The sequence below is a fragment of the Thermobia domestica genome, chromosome 9 (genome assembly GCF_964235325.1).
Source record: "Thermobia domestica chromosome 9, izTheDome1.hap1.1, whole genome shotgun sequence".
NCBI classification, from domain to species: Eukaryota; Metazoa; Arthropoda; class Insecta; order Zygentoma; family Lepismatidae; genus Thermobia; species Thermobia domestica.
In genome coordinates this window covers 169,999,341-170,023,031 of record NC_137462.1, presented here as the reverse complement: position 1 = coordinate 170,023,031, position 23,691 = coordinate 169,999,341, and the positions used below count along the sequence as shown (strand labels likewise).

The 23,691-nt window shown below is 36.7% G+C and overlaps 1 protein-coding gene across 3 annotated transcripts in view; it reads left to right on the top strand.

The window, feature by feature from the left end:
- LOC145695197 (mitotic checkpoint serine/threonine-protein kinase BUB1-like) overlaps positions 1-23,691 on the top strand; it is a 186,850-nt gene that overhangs the window by 65,724 nt on the left and 97,435 nt on the right. For all 3 annotated transcript variants that reach the window (XM_081772179.1, XM_081772180.1, XM_081772178.1), the window contains exons 9-10: positions 8,535-8,719; positions 16,916-17,102. In XM_081772179.1, coding sequence (XP_081628305.1) covers positions 8,535-8,719; positions 16,916-17,102 — 372 coding nt within the window. The remainder of the gene's footprint in view (positions 1-8,534; positions 8,720-16,915; positions 17,103-23,691) is intronic.

Below are 23,691 nucleotides of genomic sequence, written 5' to 3'. Positions count from 1 at the left end.
AATAGAACTTCGTACTATACTTAATATGTAAGGTTCAGTACAGTATATGAAATCTCATACTCTGTATCAGCGTATTAAATTTACGACTTTTCAAATTAAAGTCCATATTATACACTTAGTTTGTATTTGTCTCACATATTTTTGTGTTGGAGCATTATGGAAGTCACTGAGGAAGGATGCTTATCATTTGTCACGTCATTGAACTTCCATGACATTTTTTTACTAGTTTCAAGATTAGAAAAAGATATCGGATCTTCAAAATCATTTTTAGTTTACTATTAATATCCCAAATTCGCTTCAATGCTTTGCCAATATCATCAGGTAGAATATATGTACAGGCTCTTAATATAGTGTATCTATAAAACTATGAGGGTCATTTGGATTGAAGTGGCAACATATCTGGGAAATGAAAAGTAATATTGAAATGTATTACTCACATGAACATGGTTACATTCCCTCGATATAATCCCCGCCTGTCTGGTGAATATGTTTCCAGGTGTTGGATATCGGTGAGAACAAGGATGTTATAATATAGAGCAGGGGTTCTCAACCTTTTACACTGGCGTACCAGCAAAGCATTACCACCCTAAGTCGTACGTACGACCAAGAGCTGCTCATGTACCACAAATGGCACGCCTACCATAGGTTGAGAAACTGATATAGAGGATATGTTACTCGGACTCACATTCTTCAATGAGACACGGTCTCATTACCCCCATTGGGGCTCGCAATTACTAATTTGTTTCGAGCAAGCGCTTGCTTGGGCCCAGGCTTACTACACTCAGTGGAGCTGAGCTTACTAATCTCAATTGGATTCGTTCTCACTCGTGTTTGGGCTCACTGTCTTCAACAGGATTCGGGTTAACTGTCATTAGGGGGGGGGGGTCGAGCTCACTGATTTCAATGGGGCTTCCACTCATTTCGGCTTGAGTTCATTACCTTCAGTGGCGTTCATTCTCAGTATTCTTGTTGAGGCTCGCATTTACTCGGGGTCGGGCTCATATGCTTCAATAAAACTTGTACTCACTCACCCTTTTGCGCTCATTCGGACTCAGTAATCCCAATTGCATTCGCCCCCCAGCTAACTTCACTCAGTGGGGTTCGGGATCGCGCTTCCTAATTTCATTTGCTCTTGAGCTCGCTAACCTATTGTATTAATAATTTTTAACTGAACTTGTGCGACATTGATTATATGTTGAGCCAATTGTAACCAATTATTTTCACCAGCCGTATAACCTATCACAAGCAAAATTGATCAAATTCAACTTATCTTTTATATAAGTTATAAGACTCATGAAAACGAAGGGTCACATATCTGAATGAATTGAACACTTTGAAGAACCTTTGAGGCATCCCAAGTAGTCTAATAAATCTAGTGTTAAATATTTATTTTTTAAATAAAATTATTTATTTATTGTTAATATAATAGGTAATAAAATATAATAGATATGCATAGAAATATTTTCTCAAACTTAATAAGAAAACATTCTATGAAATTTTAGAATTATAAAAATATTAATTGGTACCTACGATACAAATATAGCTTGCCTAATCCGTATTAGTTACCACTATTTTTTATTTTTATTTATTTATTTTTTGCCTAATAATTGCTGACACACAAATATTTTAGTTATTATAATTGTTACATAATTTGACAATATATCACAGTATGACTTAAAAATAATATCTCAGCAGGACGTGTGATACTTACTTTATAAATTATTATTATTAAATTAGCTAAGCAGAATTCTCCCTTCGCAATAGTTCTGCTCGGTTCTTCGGTTTCATTCATGCAATTGACCTTATTTGTACAGTATATCGTCCAGTTGTATATAGGGTCAGTGTTGTCCTTTATGTTAGAGAAGAAACACCTCATCTAGTTCTTTTCCATGTGGTAAGGTGCCAAAAACCGACGACACGTTGGCACGTTAGATAGCAATAGCTATGCGTTGAATTAGGAAAGATGTTGAACGAGCATCTTCAGTAACGATAGAAATGCGTCTGCCTACCTCTCTAATAAAATAAAGGCTTGTAGATCCCCAAGCACCACTAGTCTCGATGGCAATTTTAGCAAAAATAAATTTATCAAGGGGTTGTGGTATTTCCTTTTCTTTTCTACCTCTCTGCAACTAGCAACAGCTTCAGCATTCATAACAGCTAAAAGGAGACTTGAATGGGTAAATGTATCTGAACATGTAAAGTACCATAGTAGTGATTTGCCTCTCATCCAAGGAACTAATGTCATGTCATCGGGTCGTTTACCATCTGAATGACAACAGCCTGCGGATTCACGTATCGAAGGAATTGCTGTGGTAACGGCTCGTAAAATGATACCATTAATAGAGGAGAGTGTAGCGTGTCTGCCCATGCTCTTCATGCATGAAAGGCCATGCAGGCCATGTTAGTTAACTTGATCTCCGCAAGTAGGACAGTAATGTGGCTTACAAACAGCTGAACCTAATCTTAAGGCGACAGCGATTCGGAATGTTTCATTAGTCATATGAAGACCTAATGGTTGGGGGGTATTGCATTCAACCATGCCCAAGCATGTAGGGATGAGGCAGCAAGAATCCTGGCTTTATCCTCTGCAGCAATAACTGACTGTAAGAGAAGGAGAGCCCCGAATAAACGAAGAGATCCGCGGTAGGACGCTAAAAAGGAAGGAATCGCCATATCCACGGATCGTCGAATACCAAGACACCCTAATCCCACAGGTAAGGCTGCTTGAATCCAAGATTCGTCGCTTAAGGAGCAATTCAAAATTGACTCCAGACCCATTTTAAGGATAAGATCATATTTCTCCAATAGTGAAGTCTCCTTCCAAGATGGAAAACATCGTAAAAAGTAGTTTAAACGAGGGATTGACAAAGAGGCACGTAGAAGAGGAAAAGCTGCATGGGCAGAAATCGAGGTGAGACGAGACAAAAAATATTCTAACTTCGATATTTTATTTAGCAGGACGTTAGTAAATGCTTCCTTTGTGAGAGCGGCGCCTAGGAGACGTATTCCTGGGGCAGCTTCGTCATGGGCAGAAATAGAGGCGAGACGAGACAAAAAAATATTCTAACTTCGATATTTTATTTAGCAGGACGTTAGTAAATGCTTCCTTTGTGAGAGGGGCGCCTAGGAGACGTATTCCTGGGGCAGCTTCGTCAAATTTTCTAAATAATAGGTCGAACTTGGTTTCATCTGACCCAGAAAATCCAACTTCACACTTTGAAAAATTCAGATGTAGACCAAGTGCAGATGTCTTCTCATTTATTTGTGCCAGAGTTGAAAGAACTACTTCAGTTCATCAGCGATAGTCCCATCATCCAAATACCAGATGTTTAATTCAGTGTTAATTGGTTTCACTAAGGAATGTATGGTTATAGCAAAAAGTGCTGGGTCCAGGGGATCGCCTTGTATTCCTCTCTGGGATGAAATAGTGTCTTGACACATGCATATGTAAACATATACATAGATAGAAGGAAATTCATTCAACACTGTAGTAAGCATGAGTCCCGGCGAAGCTCGTTAAATGCGTTATGAAAATCCAGCTATAAGATAGCCTTAGGAGCATTGTGAGTGGAAAATATACCCAGGTTGTATGTACAGCTACTTCGACTCCATTGGGAATACAAACACCAAGTTGATGGGGAAACAAAAAGTTCTTAAAATGCTCCCGTGTTCTGAGGCATATAACTTTTGCTGATATTCTGCGCCAAACATTCCCAACAGCGATAGGTCTAATTCCACCACATTTCTTTTTAAGAGCAGTAAGTTTGGGTCCGAAAAACAATGGGCGAACTTCCAAGGGTACTTTTCCAGAAATAATTAAATTGAACAGATCGCATAATGATTTTACGAGCTTTTCCTGTCGTTTATATATATATATATATATATATATATATATATATATATATATATATATATATATATATATATATATATAAATTTAATTAAAAAATAGGTTTTTAAATTATAGAAGTGTAAGGATTTCTTTAAATTTTAATTAACAAAAGTAGCAACAAAGAATATAGCAGTTACATTGACGAACTTCATGTATTTGTATTTTCCTTTTTGGACATAAAAAAGGTTTAACATATATTTTAAAGTATTTCAGAAGTTATTTTCTTATAAGTAGTAATATGATTCATGGACTTTCAGTCGATGGCTGAGATCATATTGAATCCGAATCGTAATAGTTACGTAAAGACATGCCATAATGGACACATGAACCAAAACCAAATGGCGAAATGCAAAAGGAATAATAATAATAATAATAAGTATAAATGCTAAACATCCTTGTAACATGTCTTTAAATTTGACAATACAATTAATTATAATTATCCACGCAACTACTAATATCAAATAACAATAATTTTTGACTACATAAATAATGGAAGTACAACTCACCAGCTGATAAGAGCAAGTAAAGTATTCGAGAAAATTCCGTGAACATATTATACAACAAAGATGGGGAAGTGGCGTAGCAAAGCTGTGACGTATGGCTTCATGATTTTGCTATATGGGCACATCTATGTTATAGCATCCTTGGTAGAGACACTGTGAGAGGGCTTCCAGGGAGCGCCCAAAGTCACGAACAATGTTTAGAAAATCACGGAAACGTTGTCCTTGAAATAGTTCTTTCATTTTGGGACAGAAATCAAAATCCCAGAGGCTCGTATCCGGGGAATATTGCGGGTGCTCCAATACTCCCAACCCCTTCGTTGTAAGAGTCCGTACCGCATGGACAATTTGACATTTGGCGTTGTCGTGAAGCAGAAATGGTGCAGACTGTAGGAAATGTGGTCGTTTGCTTCGAAATGCTGGACGCAAGTGCGGGCGTAGTACGTAACATTCATAGTAGCCCATGGTAGCACTTGGTGTGTGACACGGTAATGCTTTCGCGGTCACAGAACATTACTATCATGACCTTAACGTTCGCTAGCTCTTGTTTGGCCGTTTTCGGTCGTGGAGACGCCGGGTGGCGCCATCAATTCTGGTTCATAGAATCTACTTATGTTCCGTCAATCGCAATAATGCGGTGCAGAAAATCAACACATTCCTACGCGTAATTTTTCACGGTGTGAGCGAGTACATTCCAATTGGTACAACTTTTTCACTTTCTCCAGGACATGTGGTACCCATCTGGCCACACTCTTACGCATGCCAAGAACGTGTTTTAGTATGTGGTACGCTGACGCGGATGAAATATTCAGTTCATTAACCAGTTCACTACACGTCCATCACCAATCATTTTCAAGCAATGTTCGCAGTGCTTCCACATATCAATCCGTAGCCGTTCGAATACGGCTCTCACCATGTTCTTTATCTGACTGGACTCGAATGCGGCAGCCTCTCTCGCAACTATTTTATAAGGCAGAAACTGTCACCACATGCCTTATGTATTTGTTTGTGGATCTGCCATCTGAAGTTTGATGGGAATGCGCTGTTCTGCACAGGTAAACATTGTTTAGGATAGTGTCATACGTACCTTACTTTAACAGCGTCCACTGATCATACACACTGAAAATACGGGAACACGAGTGCCCAGGAACACACTACGTTCGTCATTTGTTTCCCGGAAAAACGACAATCGAACCACAGCTATGTTGCCACTTTAATCTAAACGATTGTCTTATATAAGTTAGAAATATATTATGTGCATCTCGCTGGCGCTTACGGTAAAACTAGTGAAACTGTCGTTGAGATATTAATAACAAACACATTTTAAAACTTTTTTGAAATTATGATGATTGTGTGTGCATAACAGCACAATTCAATGACAATCCACATTTTTTTCTACATCTGCATTGCAGGGTGATTAGCAGTGCATATATCATAATCTGGGCGTCAGATTAAGAAACGAATGTCTTACTCATTGCTAACAGTAGCGCTGAGAATTGGTGTCGTAATTCATACTACTACTAAGTAGATATTGTTTATGGTAATTTTCCAAATGACATGAACACAAAGGGTTATTTTTTAAAATAGCATAACAAGTCTTATTTGCTGTTTTAAAGATGAGCTACTTTTTTAAGTTTAAACATGTTACTTTAATGAGGAGGAAGGGGATAGTAGTACTACTTAAGTCTATTTTCGCGAAGAATGAAACAGAGCCATTAATTGAGAAAATACACTGAATATTTCTACACTGAGGAGTGCTAGTTGTAATGTCAAGAATTACTAAGTGTGTTGTGTTTAATCCAATGACAAAGGTAGTTTCTCCTGGATAAAATTTAACTTTGTTTCATCACACTTGCGAAGTTTGATTCAAATTCACTAGTTGAAGCACTGAGTTTGATGCCCTCCATTTGCTGCCAGTGTCTTTCAAAAAAGATTATGGAAATACAAGAGATATGATGATCATCTTTAGTGTAAGTAGGTGAAGTTGGTCGACTTCTCTGTGCTGGTATTTGAGATGATGAAACGAAAAGATAGAAACCTTCCTTAACCAGGGTCAACCTCATACTAGTTAGATAATATGTAAGAGTTGAAAAAAGAAAGAAAAGAAAAAAAACTGCTGTCGATGATCTTATGAAAATCTCACGAAAACCGAAACTACTACCGGTACTCTGCTGTACGTCAATAGATGTTGGTTAATAAACTGACCAAGAGATAGCTCTGACAGAGAGTTTTGTTTAGCATCATGGGAGTTGGTTTAGTATCCGGATGGTTATTTTTGACCCTCAAAACGGTTTTTTGAGAACAATGCTAGCCTAAGTAGTCTTTGGAATCTAGATCGATGTTTGGAATTTGTCAACGAATCTCTGTTTCGAGACGAGCGGAAGCAGAGTAGACTTAATTAAATTTTGATTTAGCCAAAGCGGCACAAATCAACCCAATGAATGTATCTATCCTTGATAAAATAAATAGGACATTTGTCAGTAAGATTGGTTGTTATGGTCTGGTTTCATTTTTCAATAAAGAGAAATTGAAGAGAAATAAAAGCAAATATATATATATTGTAAATAGAACCAGCAGGATAAGAGTTGACACACTACTAATCTTATGTGTTCTAGCAGTGATATATAATATCTACTCTAACTTCTCATCAGTATTTCAGGCGTAATTTCGAACTCCCTTGATTGAGACGTTTTACGCTAAATTCTATGTTGCTTATTCAGTGTTTATATATATATAATATGACCTGAAAAGTCCACTAGCCTCTTCGCCAGTGGCGAGTACCTTTTTACATTTACCGAGTAAAGTCTGATCAATCAGAAACGTGAATTCAAGAATAAATAGCAATACCGTCCTTTGTTTATTTGTAAGAGACATGCCAATAAACAAACTAAAAAAGTATTGATATGTTTATTGAATCGCAAAGTGATTTTTGTTTATTTGTAGCTGACTGTTTCAAACGGTAACAGTCTATGGCAATATAATGTGTCTGTAACTCTAAATTGCACCTTATAAATCAAAATTTCATATTAATCTTATCTATTTAATGTATGTTGGAGCGTTAATTTTAACGATTTTCGAACTTGCTGTATAACGAACAAAAATTACGTCATTTAGCCTATATTTAACTTTATTGTCAAAATTGTAATTCATCCTGCTATTAATACAGTCAAGTGTGGATAAGTGGGATCGCAAGGGACCGCCAACTTAATCCCACTTATAGACGTAATGTTGAAGGAAAAGATTCCCAGTAATAGAGGTTTCTGAGTTATCAAAGTCCCAATTGTCCAGATTTGACTGTATAAATATTTCTCTTATTACATTATTCAGACGATATGTTAGTCATCGCCCCCAGAAAGCAGAAAGGTGCTAAGCGCCACTTTCCTTGATTTACAACTAAGTTCATATTCTAACTACCCATTTCATGTTTAATGTTGTGCAGAAAGAAGACAAGTGGCAGGAGACAATATGAAAGGTCTGCAGTGAAAACTGAATTCTAGAAGAAAGAAAGAATAGGAATAAATTTTTTCATTCGTTTTTATGCTCTCTCCTGAGAAATTTGTATTTTGGCGCTTAGCACCTTTCTACTTTCTGGGTGGTGATATGTATGCAATCGGTCAAGCAGGATAGCAGTATGAAGTAATTAATAGGAGTTATTCCATTAAGTAAGCTTTGTACATTTTCCAATTCAAGAAGTAACGCTATTTGTTAATACTATGTGCAATAGTTGGCGTCTATCTTGAATGTTCTTTTGTATCTGATGTGAGAGTGTTCAGAAGAAAATCACATGCATTTTCCAGAGCAATGTTTACAATGTAAAAACTGGTATGCTGAAAAGTTACAGAAATAGCTACTTCTTGCCATTACTGTATGTCATATTACTTCTTATATACTTATATCCTATTTTCTGTCTCAAATAAATATTAAGTGTTTGTCTTAAAATTCATGTTGAAGTAATGTAGATCCTGCAGTGAATATAACAAGAAGCGTGTTCTTGAGAATTGACTTGTTTCAGTAGAACAAAATTTCACTATAACAAATTAATTTCAGAGGTCTCTGTCATTTTGTTATGCTGGTATTTTACTGTTTACCCCATATTGGAATATGTTTATTTAAATTATGAAATTGTTCCTTTCTTTTCTCAGAACAAATAAATCAATTCAAGACTCAAATTAGTTCTGTAGTAAAAGCCCAAGAAGAAGAAATAAAACGCCTTCGAAGTTTATTACAACCTGTGTTAAATCAAAATCCAACACAAATTTCCCAAACCAAACAAAATTCAATTCATCCTACGTCTTTCAGCAAAACTAATCAGAGCCGTATTGTGGAGGTAAGTGTGGTTTTCATTAGTAAAATTTAGAATTGCTACTTACATCAGCTGATTATTTGTAAAAATTAATTAAGTAAAAAAAAATAAATGCAGAAGAAAGAAAAAAAAAAACATTGGCATCTTATATGTATTATGATTGACTTTGGCTTAAACTAATACGAGAGGTTGTATTGAGATCACAGTCTTCAATTACCATCTTAATGTTAGGAATTTTATCCATCATCGATTTACCTAAGATGATTAATTTAAAAAGCAAGCTTGAAGTTAAGATGTATTTAATATAAAGTAAATGTGTATTTTATTTTTATTTATTTAAGTTTAACGTCCTGCGATTATGCCTGTGGTTAAAGGAAACTGTGATTATGAGATTGATAATAATGGGAGGAAACGAGAAAAAACTAGCACACGGTGTTTGTCTACCACAGAGCCCATTGGACGGGAGCTGAGATGAAACCACGGACCCTACGCGCCAGCTGTGAGCGCTCATTTCGTGTCCTCAAGCTAGCATAAAAAGCGCAATTAAAAATGTATGCAAGAGGGGGAAAATTTTAATATTAGCATGAACGATAATTCTTTCAAAATAGTTCGAACTAAAATGTCACGGATAGAAGCGATATTGGCCGATATGTTAAACAGTCATTACCCAATTAGCAAACCATTTTAGTAACAAGAGCAATTCTTTGGCTGTTTTACCATGGAGTGAGCTGGTGATCGCACAAATCGAAGTAGTGATTGCCATAAGTTAGATTATGCAAAAACATAATCTTTAATGTAGTATAATTACTTTCTCAAGGTCTTTGTGGTTTGTCTTGTATTTGCTTATACACTTATTAAGGGAAGTAGCTAATTTGAAGAAACACAATAAAAGCACTGAGACAGATACACGAGAATTCTTGGAAAGCTAATTATGAAAAATATTTCAAATATAGTATCAGTTTATATTTCATAATTTATCGCAAAATTGTGGAGTAGTGTGTTCATCAAATCATCACTTATGTATAGACTTTCCACATACGTATGTATAGACCAAGAGTTTATAATTACCTAGACTGGAACATTAAAATCTATAGGAAAGATGAATTTTAATTAAAACACAAGATAATTTAATGTGAACATCAGTATTGAAATAATAATAATAATAATAAAAATCGTTGGCATCCTAGAAGAACATAGGCGTACACCTTATCTCAGATAGATAGATAGAGAGAGTGAGAGAGAGGGTAGAGGTCTGCACGGGCCGGAATGTTTAGCCCGGGTTCGGCTCGGAATTTTTAGTCCGACCGAGTCCGAAATCCTATTTGGCTTCTAGACCCGAGACCGGCCTGAACACGTGTGATAATCAAATGAGCCCGAATTACATAAACTTAACAATTAATGCAAAATTGTATTTACAGCAATTAGAGGTTTAATTTTGCAGTTATGCTTTAGAAGTTCTCCAAAAAGAACGGTCCAATAAATATCGTTGTACAGTATACCCATAAAGTTAGGCTCGAGAAATATGGTTGTATAGTTAAAAATTTACGACACGAGCCCGAAGTGATATATATTTTGGCCCGAGCCCCTGCAGACTTCTAAGAGAGAGGGAGAACAGAATAAAGGAAATACAACACTAGAAAAATTCAAAATATTATCGTACTCAAAATAATAATAATAATAATAATAATAAAATATAATAATAAAATAAAATAAAAAAATATAAGCCTGAAAACATGGCTCAGCGAGAAAACACAGATGGTTACCAAAATTATTTAAACACTTGAAGAAAACGCAACTTACCTGCTTAATACTTTAAGAGCTAAGCCCATAACTAAATGTTTTATTCTTGGGCCAGCAGCGTTCACTGGTACTGGGCCAGACAGGAGTTGAGAGTCCCGATTAGGAACACTTTTGCAGTGACCTATAGCTTTCCAGTCAATTTGCTTCAAGGCTTATAGAACCATATATATACCAGGTTGTCCCAAAAGTTCTTCACCATACAAGGAGTAAAATGGAAAACGACACATGAATATCAGAAACAGACAAGCCTTTATTCGGCAAAGTATAGGGCACCATAATCGATGATCTTCACCCATCTTTGGAACAACAGTTCGATCTGATGGTAATGCCAGGTGGCAGGTTTAGAATTGAAAAACTCGCTACAGGCAGCATGCACCTCATCATATGAATTGAATTGCCGACCACACAAGAAATGTGAAAGAGAGCGAAACAAACCATAATCTGAGGGTGCAACATCTGGACTATAGACAGGATGAGGAACAACTCAAACCCGGCAAGCTCAGCCAGGATATTGGTCACATTTTGAGACCGATGACTCGAAACATTATCAATTTGCAGCAATAATGCCATATATTTCTCGTTCAGAATGGCATACACTCGGCGTAATTGTTCAGAATACATTTCACCTGTTACAACACGACCCTCTGGAACAAACTCAAAATGAATTATCCCGTCAATATTCCCCCGAACACATACAGCATGAGCTTTTTCCCAAATCTGTCCCATTCCACATTAGCTATGGCTTCCTATCCTTTTTTTCACCCACTGCGTACATATGTCAGGGTTTTTCAAAAACACCCACTTCTCATCTCCTATCATAATTCTTCAGAAACTAAGATCACGCGTTTTTTAATACAAAGTCTGACAAATTGCCACTCTGCCAGCTAGAGGGGACTTTGTCAGGGCTGTTTATTGAAGTAATCCATGTCATGCAATCGACGTTTACTGTCGATTTGGATGCTCCAAACACACTTGCTAACACACGTGTACTCGATTGTGGTTAAGCACTCACAGCATCTAACAGAGGGCCGTTAATGTCCATCAGAGGAAGGTTAAAATCACCCGAAGTAAATTTTTTGAACCAACGGGAAGTTGTCGATCGATCCAGTACTGCTTTGTTCTCTACACGGGAATTTCCTTCGTAGCAACTTTTGCAGTTGGTCGTACAGATCGATTCCATAAAAATCGTCCATTCCAGGGTCGATTCCATAAAAATCGTAGCACAGCTCGAATCGCAATTTGGTCTTCATTTTTGTTGTCGTTTTTGATTACGGGAACACTCGCAAGACACGCAGTATTTGCCTTCACTTGATCCCACGAACTTGTCCTTTATGTCTGCCCACAGTTTTCACTGGTGGCCTCACCTATTCTTCCGAAGTTTTACCTCTTGCTAACGGTGCAGGACTTCTGGGACAGCCTGGTCGACCCAGATGGGAAGAAAACGCGGGATCTTAAGATTAGAGACTTGAAATTTGGTATTTAGAATTTTTCTTTAACTAAACACATACCACTATCGTGAGCGGTGATTGTCGGATTGAAATCCTTGATAACAGCAACCAATCGGTTGATTAGTGGCTCTCCCATAATTCCTGATGAAATCAAAACAAAATTGAAAATCCATGACCCAGCCTTACCAATCATATATGGGCTTCCAAAAATACATAAACCTAATGTTCCATTGAGACCAATAGTAGCTGGTTTCCATCATCCTACATATTTACTTTCAAAATAGCTGTATGATAAACTCGCGGTTAAAAACAGTTTGTAGTTGAAAAGATGCTTGAATTCCTTTGTTGCTGCAAATTCCATCCATTTGGCATCTTTAGATGTTGTGGAAATGTATCCATCAATATCAGTAGACCTGGCTCTACAGGCAGTGGAAATCACCTTGCTTATACTAAAAGTGAACCCATACGAAACCTAATTAATCTCTCGACTAATAGCCTTTTGTCTAAGGAACAATTTCTTCCAATTGGAAGACACCATTTTTCGACAGGATGATGGATTGGCTATGGGTAATACCCTTTCTCCAATACTTTCAATTTGGTACTGGATACGTGTAAAACAAATATCCTTCCTAAAGTTCTTTGTATTAGATATTTTCGATATGCTGATGATACTTGATTTTGTTCAAGGACCCTCAAAAATTAAATAAACTGTTCGATGAGTTCAATCAAATTCACCTTAAAATAAAATTTACGAAGGAACTTGAAGAAAATGGTGCTCTTAACTTTCTTGACATTACCATTAAAAACATAACAACAACAACAACAAATTTGTTTCTTCGGTATACCGCAAACCTTCTGCTGGTACAGTCCGCAGCAAAACACCTGCAACATGAGAATGTACGTTTATTGTGAAACTACGCCTAACAGCCCAGGGAATCAACATAACGTCTAAGTGGCACGAATCACGCCAGGAGAAATCTCGGCGTCCTCCCCTCCACACTTACTTTGGAGCAAAAGACTTCGTCGTTTCACAATAAACTTACATGCTCATGTTGCAAGTTTTTTGCTGCGGACTGTACAAAATATATCAACTTCAAATCAGCACATTCATAGCTTCAGAAATTAAATGTTTGGAAAAACTTTTTTAGGAGCTCTTTTACTTTCAGACCTCTCTGAGAAACTCAACAAGGAAATACAGTATTTATTACAAATTGGACAGAAAAATGGTTTCTAAAATCAGTATTGTTAAAATGGTACAAACAGGTAAACAGGAGATCGTCGGCACCCACCATCAACCAACAACAGATGCCGTAACTGACAGATGGATTGGTGTCCCTTTGGTTCCACATTTTTCAGCAAAAATCAAGATGATTCTGCAAAGAAACATCAAAATTTCAGAAGTTCCTCCAAAATCTATAGATAAATACATAACCAATTTTAAAGCATTATTTACTGACCCTTTACAAAGCAGGGCGTCTATCGGGTGAAATGTCAGTGTGATAAAGTGTACATAGGTCAAACAAAAACGAACATTTGTACTAGAATAACTGAGCATGTTCGTACCTCGGAATCCGCAACAGTTATCCGGCCTAGCAACGCATCTTAGAGATTATAACCATCATTTCGTGGAATCATGTTTAATTGAAAAAAGCAAAAACAGCAACGGAACGAAAAATTAAAGAATCATATTATATTCACAAAGAAAGGCCCTCATTTAACCTGGATAGAGGAGAAATAAATATTATTTGGAGTAATCTTTTCACTACATACTTTAACCACTTGGAGAGCAAGAGCAAAAAACAGTGAACAGCAGTGTACAATGTCAGTGAGTTTTTATTCCCGTGTGTTTTGATGTTTGACAGATCTGATTTTTACATATCCTAAGCTTTCAACCATTTTTTAACCTTCCTTCATTTTTTTTATCCTTTTTGAAGTCTACCACAGACTGAAGAAGGAAGTTGCATCTTCCGAAAGCGCTATCTGTTGCATGTAGAAAATTCTGCTACATATTTTTTGCGGAAAAGCCTTTCCACTTTTCTCATTAACTAAGCACGTATTCGTGCTTTTTCAAACTTGACCTAGAAGGGAAGAAAAAAGGGGGTGGGGTTGTTCACTAAGATGCCCATACGATATGTTCGAATTTCGTGCGAGACTTCAGCTTGAAACGAAGTCCTATGAGATGTGCAGAAGGACGAACACAAAATATGCTAACATGCAGTAACACGTGTGATCAAAATTAGATGCATGTAAGCCTGCAAGAAACAAACAAAATTTGTAAATTTGTTGGTTAGTAAGATTATTGAGGTTGATGTGAAGCAAGGTATAAAGGGCGAAATCAATTGCATCTTAATTTAAAATTCAGTTCTCGTATCACAAGCGTTAGTTTGGCCCAAGGTGCGCCATTTTCAAAGGAAGGAAAAAAAACTATAATACATAGTTAATCAAAATAGTCCGTCTGCAAACACACACTTTTGCTATCGCTCAGCCAACACTGAATTTCGTGGCGAAATAAGTCTGGAGTCTGCGATGCGAAGAAATTTTCAACCGGACGTTTCACCGCCCGATCATCAGGGAAGATCTTCCCTCCCAAGAATGATCGACATGTTAGAAGAAGTGATCAGTGTGAGAGAGATCGGTGGGAGAGGAAAGGTTTCATAGTACAACTCAGTCTGCACTGTTCTTTGCGCGACATATGAGGGCACCATGTCTATTGGCCATTACTGGATGGTTGCAGACACATTTGCGGTGTATTTCATGGACTTCAGCATTATAACGATCTGCGTTAATGGTTACACCTTACTTGAGAAAGACATGATGGATCACTCCCACCATAGACCGCCATACCAACACCACCAACTTCTGCGGTTTTGGAAACCGTTAAGAAAGTTGATCACAATCCAACCATCGTCCTGATCGTTTACGATTGCCATAACAAATCAGTTTTCCATCTGAAATAGTAACCCGATTCAGGAAAGTTTTCCTATACTCAGAGAAGTGCCCACCTTCAGATGGCGATTGTTGTTGAACGATATCAACGCATGTGGCACCCATGGGTTCATCTTTCTGGCCTTACCGGTTGCACTGAGCCGCCAAACGACAATGGTACGCTATATGCTTAATTCATTTGCAATGACAGGAACACTTTTCCGAGAGTCTTCTTCCTCTTTTTACCTGAGGAGCTCATACGAACATGATGTTGGTCGGTGCCCACGGATTTCATTTTATAATGGTATCACCGGAACGTAATTTAACAAGCCAACGGCGAATCATTTATCATTCCTGGCCAAATGCACTGTTAATGTATTTTGGCGGCTTGCTGTGCAAAATGAGTTTGAACTCAAAGAAAAAACACTAGCAATTGTGTGTTTTCCATAATGAAATTTCATACGACCCTGTTCAAGAATACAGTACCTCCTGATTGTCTGGATACTCCAACCTGTTTGCTACATGTGTACAGAGTTCGTGACGTTAGACTCATGACATAAGTTCATCCCTATGTTGTGGTATTGGGGTTAGTTTCCTATCAAATATCAAAGCAGACATTTCACTGGGACCAGTCTAATTGCGGCCGCAACGGGTTAAACTTAAATTTGTATTTACCTATAGTTTAATACTAATTTTTTAGCGCATATTTCTTAACTTAAGAAACAATTCACTATAAGAAATAACTTTTAAAATTAGCCGAATGCAGTAGACTATCCCAAAAACACAACACCTGTTGTATTGGGTTGTTTTATTACAATAATCATTGCTGTTCTCTGTAAAACATGAAATGTGATCTTACGTATATATTGCAATGTACTTCACAGGCCTATAGTTGATTACACTTAAGCGAGGCTCAATTTGGAGCAATCTGCTTGGAAGTATGTATAACACACATACACATTGTCCCCAGTAATAGGCCAAGTGTGCATAAAATATATGCACGTTGCGCTTAAAGTGTTAATTCAGAGTGGGAGCAGCGTTAGTCTGCAGAACAATTCTTAATTCGTCGTCGAATGGAGGCATATACGTAAGTCAGAACACGTTTCCAGAGGAATATTGTATCATTCCTCATGAAATGCAGTATTTAGTTCCGTCAGCGAAGATGGAAGAGAATGTCGGCTTCAGAACTGACCGCACGGATTCAATAATGTTGAGGTCTGAAGATTCAGCGGGCCATGGTGTTGTAGATCACCCTGATGTTAATTTTAACTACGCCTCAACATCACCAACAAAGTCACCTCGGAAAATTATTATTGGCTGGAAACAGTGTGTGAACCATAAGATGCACTTGGTAACCTGAAATTTCCACACAATAGCTGGTAATAATGCGTTCTTTCTGTGAGGGTAATCACGGCTTCCACAGCAGAATTCCAAGAAATTGCGGCTCACAGCATCACAGAGTCGCCACCATATTTCGGGATAGGATGGAGACAGAGAGGAGCATATATATAACGCGTCTGTTATATATAGGTAATACCCATTGATTGAAATAAGGTGAAAGAAGATTCATCGATTCATATTAACAAGTTCCCAGACATCGGCCTGACACTTTTTTTTTTCACCCAAGCATTGTTGGCGGTGCAACCTGACCAGGATGATTTATGCATCTTATGGGACTGTGATTGTTGCAATATGCTGTCCCAGCAGCTGATTGAGTTCTGCAGTCACTTTTTCACAGTTAGTGTCCGTTTAATGTAGTAAGTCCTAATGCATTTGTCCCTGAATCCTGGAGTAGTCATTGATAATTAAATATTACTGTTCCATTATTTTCGAATGTAAACTATGTGTGTATAGCAAACATATGTACAGGATTAAAACAAAGGAATCGTAGTGTGGGCTTATAATCAGCTCTTGTAATTTATCGACAAAAGTAAATAATATGTTTCATATACGGTATAATTTGTATGCAAGATATGCTTTTGTCGATGACTATATAAAAATTTCATTTTCCACCTGTTTGAGCTACTATAGGTATATATAATTTCAGGGAAATGATATAATTAAGCAAATGCAAAGAAATCAATGTGTCTCAACAGAGATCTTGAGACAAAAGGAAAATGCAGTGAGTCACGATCGCAGCAATTCACAACCATCACCTACTATCAACACGAAGGAAGCTCTAAATATGATGGATGATATCTGGTGCACTAGCTACCAGGAATCAGGTCTTGTAGGTAAGGTTTCTTTCTTTCTTCTAAGGTGTAACAGCTATATGGAGTTCACTTACAAAGTAGCTTTTATATTCTGGTGTCTCACGAGATTGAATTTTATCGTGTTTAATACAACAATTGTTGAGTTTTGTGTGATCCATTTCCGAAACTTTGACAGAGCAGTTCACCTACTTTCATGTCTTTCGAAACATTTAAAAGAAATGTAACAGCTTGGAAAGTACAATAGACTCCCGAGTATCCGGCTCGCACTATCCGGTCGAGTTTTCTTTTATAGTAATTGAATTAGGAAGGCAAGGCGTTGCATTGGCAACATTGCCAGGGCATTGGAAGCGGGCGTCTGTTACGATCCTCCTACGTGTCGTGTGCAAAGTACAAGTTATGATAGGAAAAGAGCAGCGTTCTGCTCTTTGCTCGTTGTTTCGTCAGTGTGTAACGGACCTCAATACAGTACGCTTGCCGCTGTTCCTGATTATAACTGTACAGTACGTACAGTACTGTATTCGTACATTGTTCTTGGGGTATGCTTAATGTTTTTTCTGAGTGCAAAGGAATGAGTCAATTCCTTCCCCGGCGAGTCAATTCCTTTGTATTTATGTAATAATTCCGATTCTCTTATTCCTGTTTTTACCTTCTGTGAACAAGGCTCCAAGCGAGGTTAAAAATAATAAAAAATAAAATAACAATAGTTTCATCAACAAATAGTTACAAAGTAAAGTCCAGCCATAAACTGATTACAAATGTCCCAAACATGACAGTGGAATGCCGCATATTTTGTCTAAACACTTACATGCTATACACGCTAAGAATATAGAGGAGTGTCCAGTAAATGCACAGGTATTGTCGGGATAATCCGAACACGAGAGCTATTGATTTAGAAACTATTCCAAAGTGAAGAGTGTAAGTCTGATACACGGAGGTGAAAGTTGCAACTATTAACTACGAAGCTATACACATTACGAATACTTGATTGTGAACGTCCGACGAGTTACTGTATGGTTAATCGTAATCGTTACTGGTATAAGCGGAAGAAATGAAATGGAATTTCTAGTTTTACGTCCCATGTTTTTGTTCTTTACAATAACAGAGACGGATGATTAATGAAAGAGAATGATCATGAAATAATTGGTGGAATGAAAATGTAATTGAAAACAGGAGAATCTTAAGAAAACCCACGGACACAGTGTTGTCCACCACAGACTTGCGTGGCCGTGGATGGAACTAGGAATCCCTCCCATCAGAGGTAAGTGTGGTATAAGCAAAGGATTGGAGCATTTGTATAAGGAATTACCCCAGCTTTCATAAAGTTTCCTGTTGATTGGTGCTGAAACAGGTGACAAAAAGTATTATACTTTGTCGAAAAGTCATGTCCGAAGAATTCATAACCTGCACAAAACCACCATTGATAACATGCTGCACTATGTTCTACAAGTGTACATGGCAGTCGATGATTAATTTCAACAGACTTTGAACTTCACAGGTTTTATTACGACACTATTTTGAGTAACAGCGAGAAAAGAGCTGAGAGGTCCGTTTTCCACCACAAGACAAACATATACTGCTCACTTTCACACATACATACATAAATATATATATATATATATATATATATATATATATATATATAATATGATAATGAAAATGTGTTACAGTTACAAAATAAGTCCTCAAACTTTATCACTATAATTATAGATACTCTACGTGCTGCAGACAATAAAGAACATCAAAGCGATAGATGAATTCGTTCCAGACGCGTCTGAGAGATCTATAGCATTTACTGCAGCCGTTATTTTATTTTTGAACTCATCCAAGTCAGTAGGAAATGGTGGATCACGTTCTTTTACATATCCCCACAAGAAAGTCACAGTGTAATGTGTGGAGATGTTGAGAGTCCAAGATGGGACGACTTCACTGAATAGGCTCTTGAATTTGTAGCATACTTTTCTCTGAGTACGTCGTTCTGATTTTCCTTCATTAACACACTGTTTTTTGAAATAGTTGATACTACCGACGAATGTCCCTTGTCTCTGATGGATCAGCCCTGTGATGTCGAAAAACACATTGAACCGTGATTACGGATAGTCTTACTAAATTCGAAAAAACAAAAAAACTCTCCTCGTTCGTTTAGTGGTAGCGAGTGCCTCTGGTGCACGGAATCCTAGGTTCGATTCTCGATGGGAGAGTTTTGAAATTTCAACGCATTACGGTGGTTCAGATTTAATTAAACTTTAGTTCACGTCTTATATAGCCTCGGTGTTGAATAGGTCCACTAAACTCAAATCAACTAAAACAAAACGTGTTCTGTGGATAGACGCCACCTTATGAATGACTAAGTTAAGCGTCTATTTGGGTGCTAGTAGTGGAATCTAGTGGCAGCTATTCTGGAATTTTTGACCATATTCTTTCAACTAATACAAGCTTCATTCATTACCGATACATGGCTCCATGGGTGCGAGAAAAGTTTTAGGATCGGATCATTCTTTTTGAAATACGCTGTGTTACTACATCAATAACTTGTATTATCCGCACAAGATCTGAATATTTACTGGATGCCCTTCATATGTTAATATGTTACAGGTTCTATCAAAATCATGAACTGTTTAGCTTTCCTTTTTCGTTAGTGTTGTCACACATTGACTACAAGAAAATACTTTATTTTTTATTTACGATTATTTGTCATCGATAGTATTGTTAAAGAGGCAAACTTTTATTATCCATTCAGCATGTATTTGACTGTCTCTCCCACGATAACTCCTAAAATTTATCCAATTTTATGACACTTGGTTTATATCTTCTTTGAAACTAAGGGAATAAGTCTGTTGCTTAGGGGCACATATCCACGATGCTGACGTCCATATTAACCCATAATATGTAGCTTAGGGTTGAAATCTGTGAAGAATAAGATAAAAGTCACTGCAAATTGAAAATTTACACATATACATAATGTGATAACAAAAACTATTTTGCATAAAAGCTTCCATAAAAATTATTTGATTTTGATGCAGTATGACGTATAGTTTATTTAAGACTTGCTATTACTTGGAGTTGAAATCGGTCGAGGATAAATTTATAACACGAAGTAAATTCAACCTTAGCTACGAGATTTCCGCATTATATAATCTAATAATAAAACGACTTCCATTATTTCTGTAAAAACATTTTCAATTTTGGTGCAATATGGTGTTTTTGTTAAGCTTCCCCATCACCCCCATTATTTTGGATTGAAATTAGTCAAGAATAAAAGTAATTTACCTCATCTGAAAAAATATGTATAAAATGTAGCATGTTTTCATTAAAATTTAAAGAAGTACCTCTATAGCTTGGGACTGAAATTAATTCGTGATTAATTCACTCTATCTTGAATAACATGTTCAACGACAGCTTTCCTGAAAAAATTACTTTATTTTCACAAAACACGGCATGTGCTTCCTGTCAGGCTTTCCCTATGCAGTATGCATCTTGATGTTGAAATTATGCAGGGACAGGTGAATAGATTCGTTCCCAAGCTTCAGAAAATGACAGAGTAATCATAGTTTTTTTTTTTTTTTTTTAATTGGGAACATAGTCCTGATCGCCGATGTGGATACAAAAAATAAAATATTAATGTGATTTGGCTACATTATGTACACTCATGTCCAAAATTATTGTCGCATGTCTATAAATATGTTGTTGTAGGAATATAATTTGATAACGGATTCGTCCGGTATTTCTTATAATGTTAGCATGTGTATAATCAGCAAAGAGATGTATATGGAAAATTTCATGTCAAAAGAGCAGTAAATAAGAACAATGAAACGGAAATAAAACTTTCTTGTCCATTTAGCAACATTTTGTTTCACTCATTCTAATTTTCGTGTTTATAATTCTTTTCCTGTGAAGTTTACCACAAATATACTTTTCCCGATTATACACATAGTATCAGTATTAAAAGTACCCTGCAAAATCATTATCAAATTATATTCTTACAAGAAGACAGTTATAGATATGCAACAATCATTTTGGACATGTTTGTACATTATGATTTAAACACGTTGTCTGTTGAGCGATGAGGAGTACATCCTGCTGATGACGAGGAGTAAGAAGTAGTAATTTGCTGAAGAAATCTAGAATATAAGTTTATAAAAGAGGAGTATTAGTAGAAAGATTAGTGCACTACGGACATATATTTATTATATTGTTGTATATAGTAAAACAATAAGAGGAACTTACAATATATTGGAAAAGCCAAATAACCGTAAGTACTAACAAAATGTCTGTAGTGTTCTTAAATTTCCACTGTTACGACAAGAAGATTGTTGTGAAAGAAGGACTTAAGCCATAGTGTGTGTCTGGGAATTAGTGCCCGATTCTAACACTCGAAATCTCGAAACATTGGGGAAAAAAATTGTCCTAGGAACATTAGGTGACTTTCAAATGCGAGATTCTTCCAGGTGATGGTAAAAACTGTGTCTTATGAGATTCCGCGTCTGTGACCAAAGTTCTCTGCGTTGAGGGATTGTCCTATCCCACTGCTTTCCTAATCATCGTCGGCTACGATCTCTTAGCGCCTTCCCAAATAACACAAACAAGCGAACAGGGCCTAGTTCCTATAGGAACCGCTGTGGCGCTAGTTACGTGGACGAATATTTTCTCTGTGTAGCAGGCAAATGAAATAGCTGTAACAGAAAAAGAATTCTAAAAGTCCCCTCCCATAGTATAACAAAAACTAAACTGTTTTCTAAATTGAATACAATTAATATCGATTAATTAAGATAATACAAACACACCGGGAAAAAATTCTTTACAAATTACAAACGAAGCACTTCCCCAGATAATGGCTTGGCATTTAGAAATTTTGCATGTTCAAAAGATTTTGTTTCATCTGCTATGTTCTTCAGCAATACTGGAACTATTACATCGCAAATTTTTACACTTGCTTTAAATGAATGATTGTCCGAAAAGGGGTACTACAAATACTAAGAAAGGAAACAGTGTAGGAGGAAAGAGTTTCCGAACTCGGGTGTTCATAAACCGGTCGGGCCTTTTCAACAACGTGAATCACCCATACTAGTTCTTTTGTAGGATAGTACATTACGTTTCTACTGTCTTGTTTATATATCAAGCTCATAAGCGTGGAATTGCATTTGTCCTGACTGATAAGTTTGTGGCATGAGGCATAATCTATACTTTCAATAATTTTCCGAACAACAAAACCTCCAAAGAAAGCAGTAGAAGCTAATTTCACTGTACCTGATCCAATGTCTGAAAAGAAAATCATAAATGGGAATATTGAAATATTATACAAATTGTAACAATAGTAGTGAACAATAGGCAAAAATGTTATGAATTGACTAATTTCTTTAAAATGCTATGAAATGACTAATTTCTTATTGTGCATATAGAGTGTGTAAAGTCTGAATTGTTAAGGATTGTATTTCATTTGCGTTATAACTTAACTGAATTTCACTTTTAGTTTACACTTTAATGAATGTGTCTATTTTTCTCCTATGTTAGTGCAAAATGGTTATATTTATTCCTGGCATTATCGTAGATTTCATATGTTAGTGTCAGAACTACATAAATATCTTTCTAAAACCTGAGATCTTTGTAAATCATTATTATCCGTTTTAGTAAGATGTAAATAGGAATATACTAATAGACCCTATATTACTACGATATTGCATTTCACAAAAGTAAATAAAATCTAGATAAATATTAGGAAAATTTGGGGTTACCAGTGACACACTAAATACTGGGATAGTATCTGAAATAAAGGCTCTGGTTTCTTCTATCCCATTAGCAAGGGCACCGATCTCGGGAAGCTTTGGGAGCCGGGCCCTCAGAAGTTGAAATAGACTCCCGTAATGGGGAGCCCAAAATGCTAAGTTGAAGTAGGTTCTCCAATTTCTTCAGTACATGGTAATTCGTTTTCCTGTTCTACTAAAGCGTATGTGTCAGGGCTCCCACAAAGTAGCACAGAAATCGGGACACTTGCCCATAAGCTAATAGTTTTAGGTCTGTTTTTTCTTTAGAAAAGAACTAACCTACCCATAGGCCCCATTACTACTCAGAAACATAAATAAATTTAATTTAATTACACAGGCAAAAAACTACACTTTCTAGGATCAGTATGAAGACCAGTCAACAATTCTGTAACTGTACCTGGTATGGATATATATGCTTCAGAATCAGGAAAGTGATCGGAAATGTTTTCCTCGGAAATAGTAGTAGAATTTGCGATAGAAGGCAGCGATAGTAATCCAGTTTTCAAAATTCGATTTATAGTAAGTACAATGGCTTTGCTAACCAAATCATTGTTCCCATACAAAATGGTACACAACAATATACCGTAGTAAAAATAATAAAATAACATTTTTGTGCTGTTAATTTTATCACATAAAGATACTGCAAGCATTATGCAACTATAGTGTCTACACACGCCACGCACTTTTTTTTAGCAAGAAGAAAAAAATCACTTAAAACATCACACTCAGGGTTCCCAAATGTCCCAGATTTTAAGGAACAGTCCCTTATTTTATGATTTTGTCCCGCGTCCCGGAGAGCTTCGATACGGGACAGCAAATGTCCTGTATTTTGCCCAAATGACAAATTTACC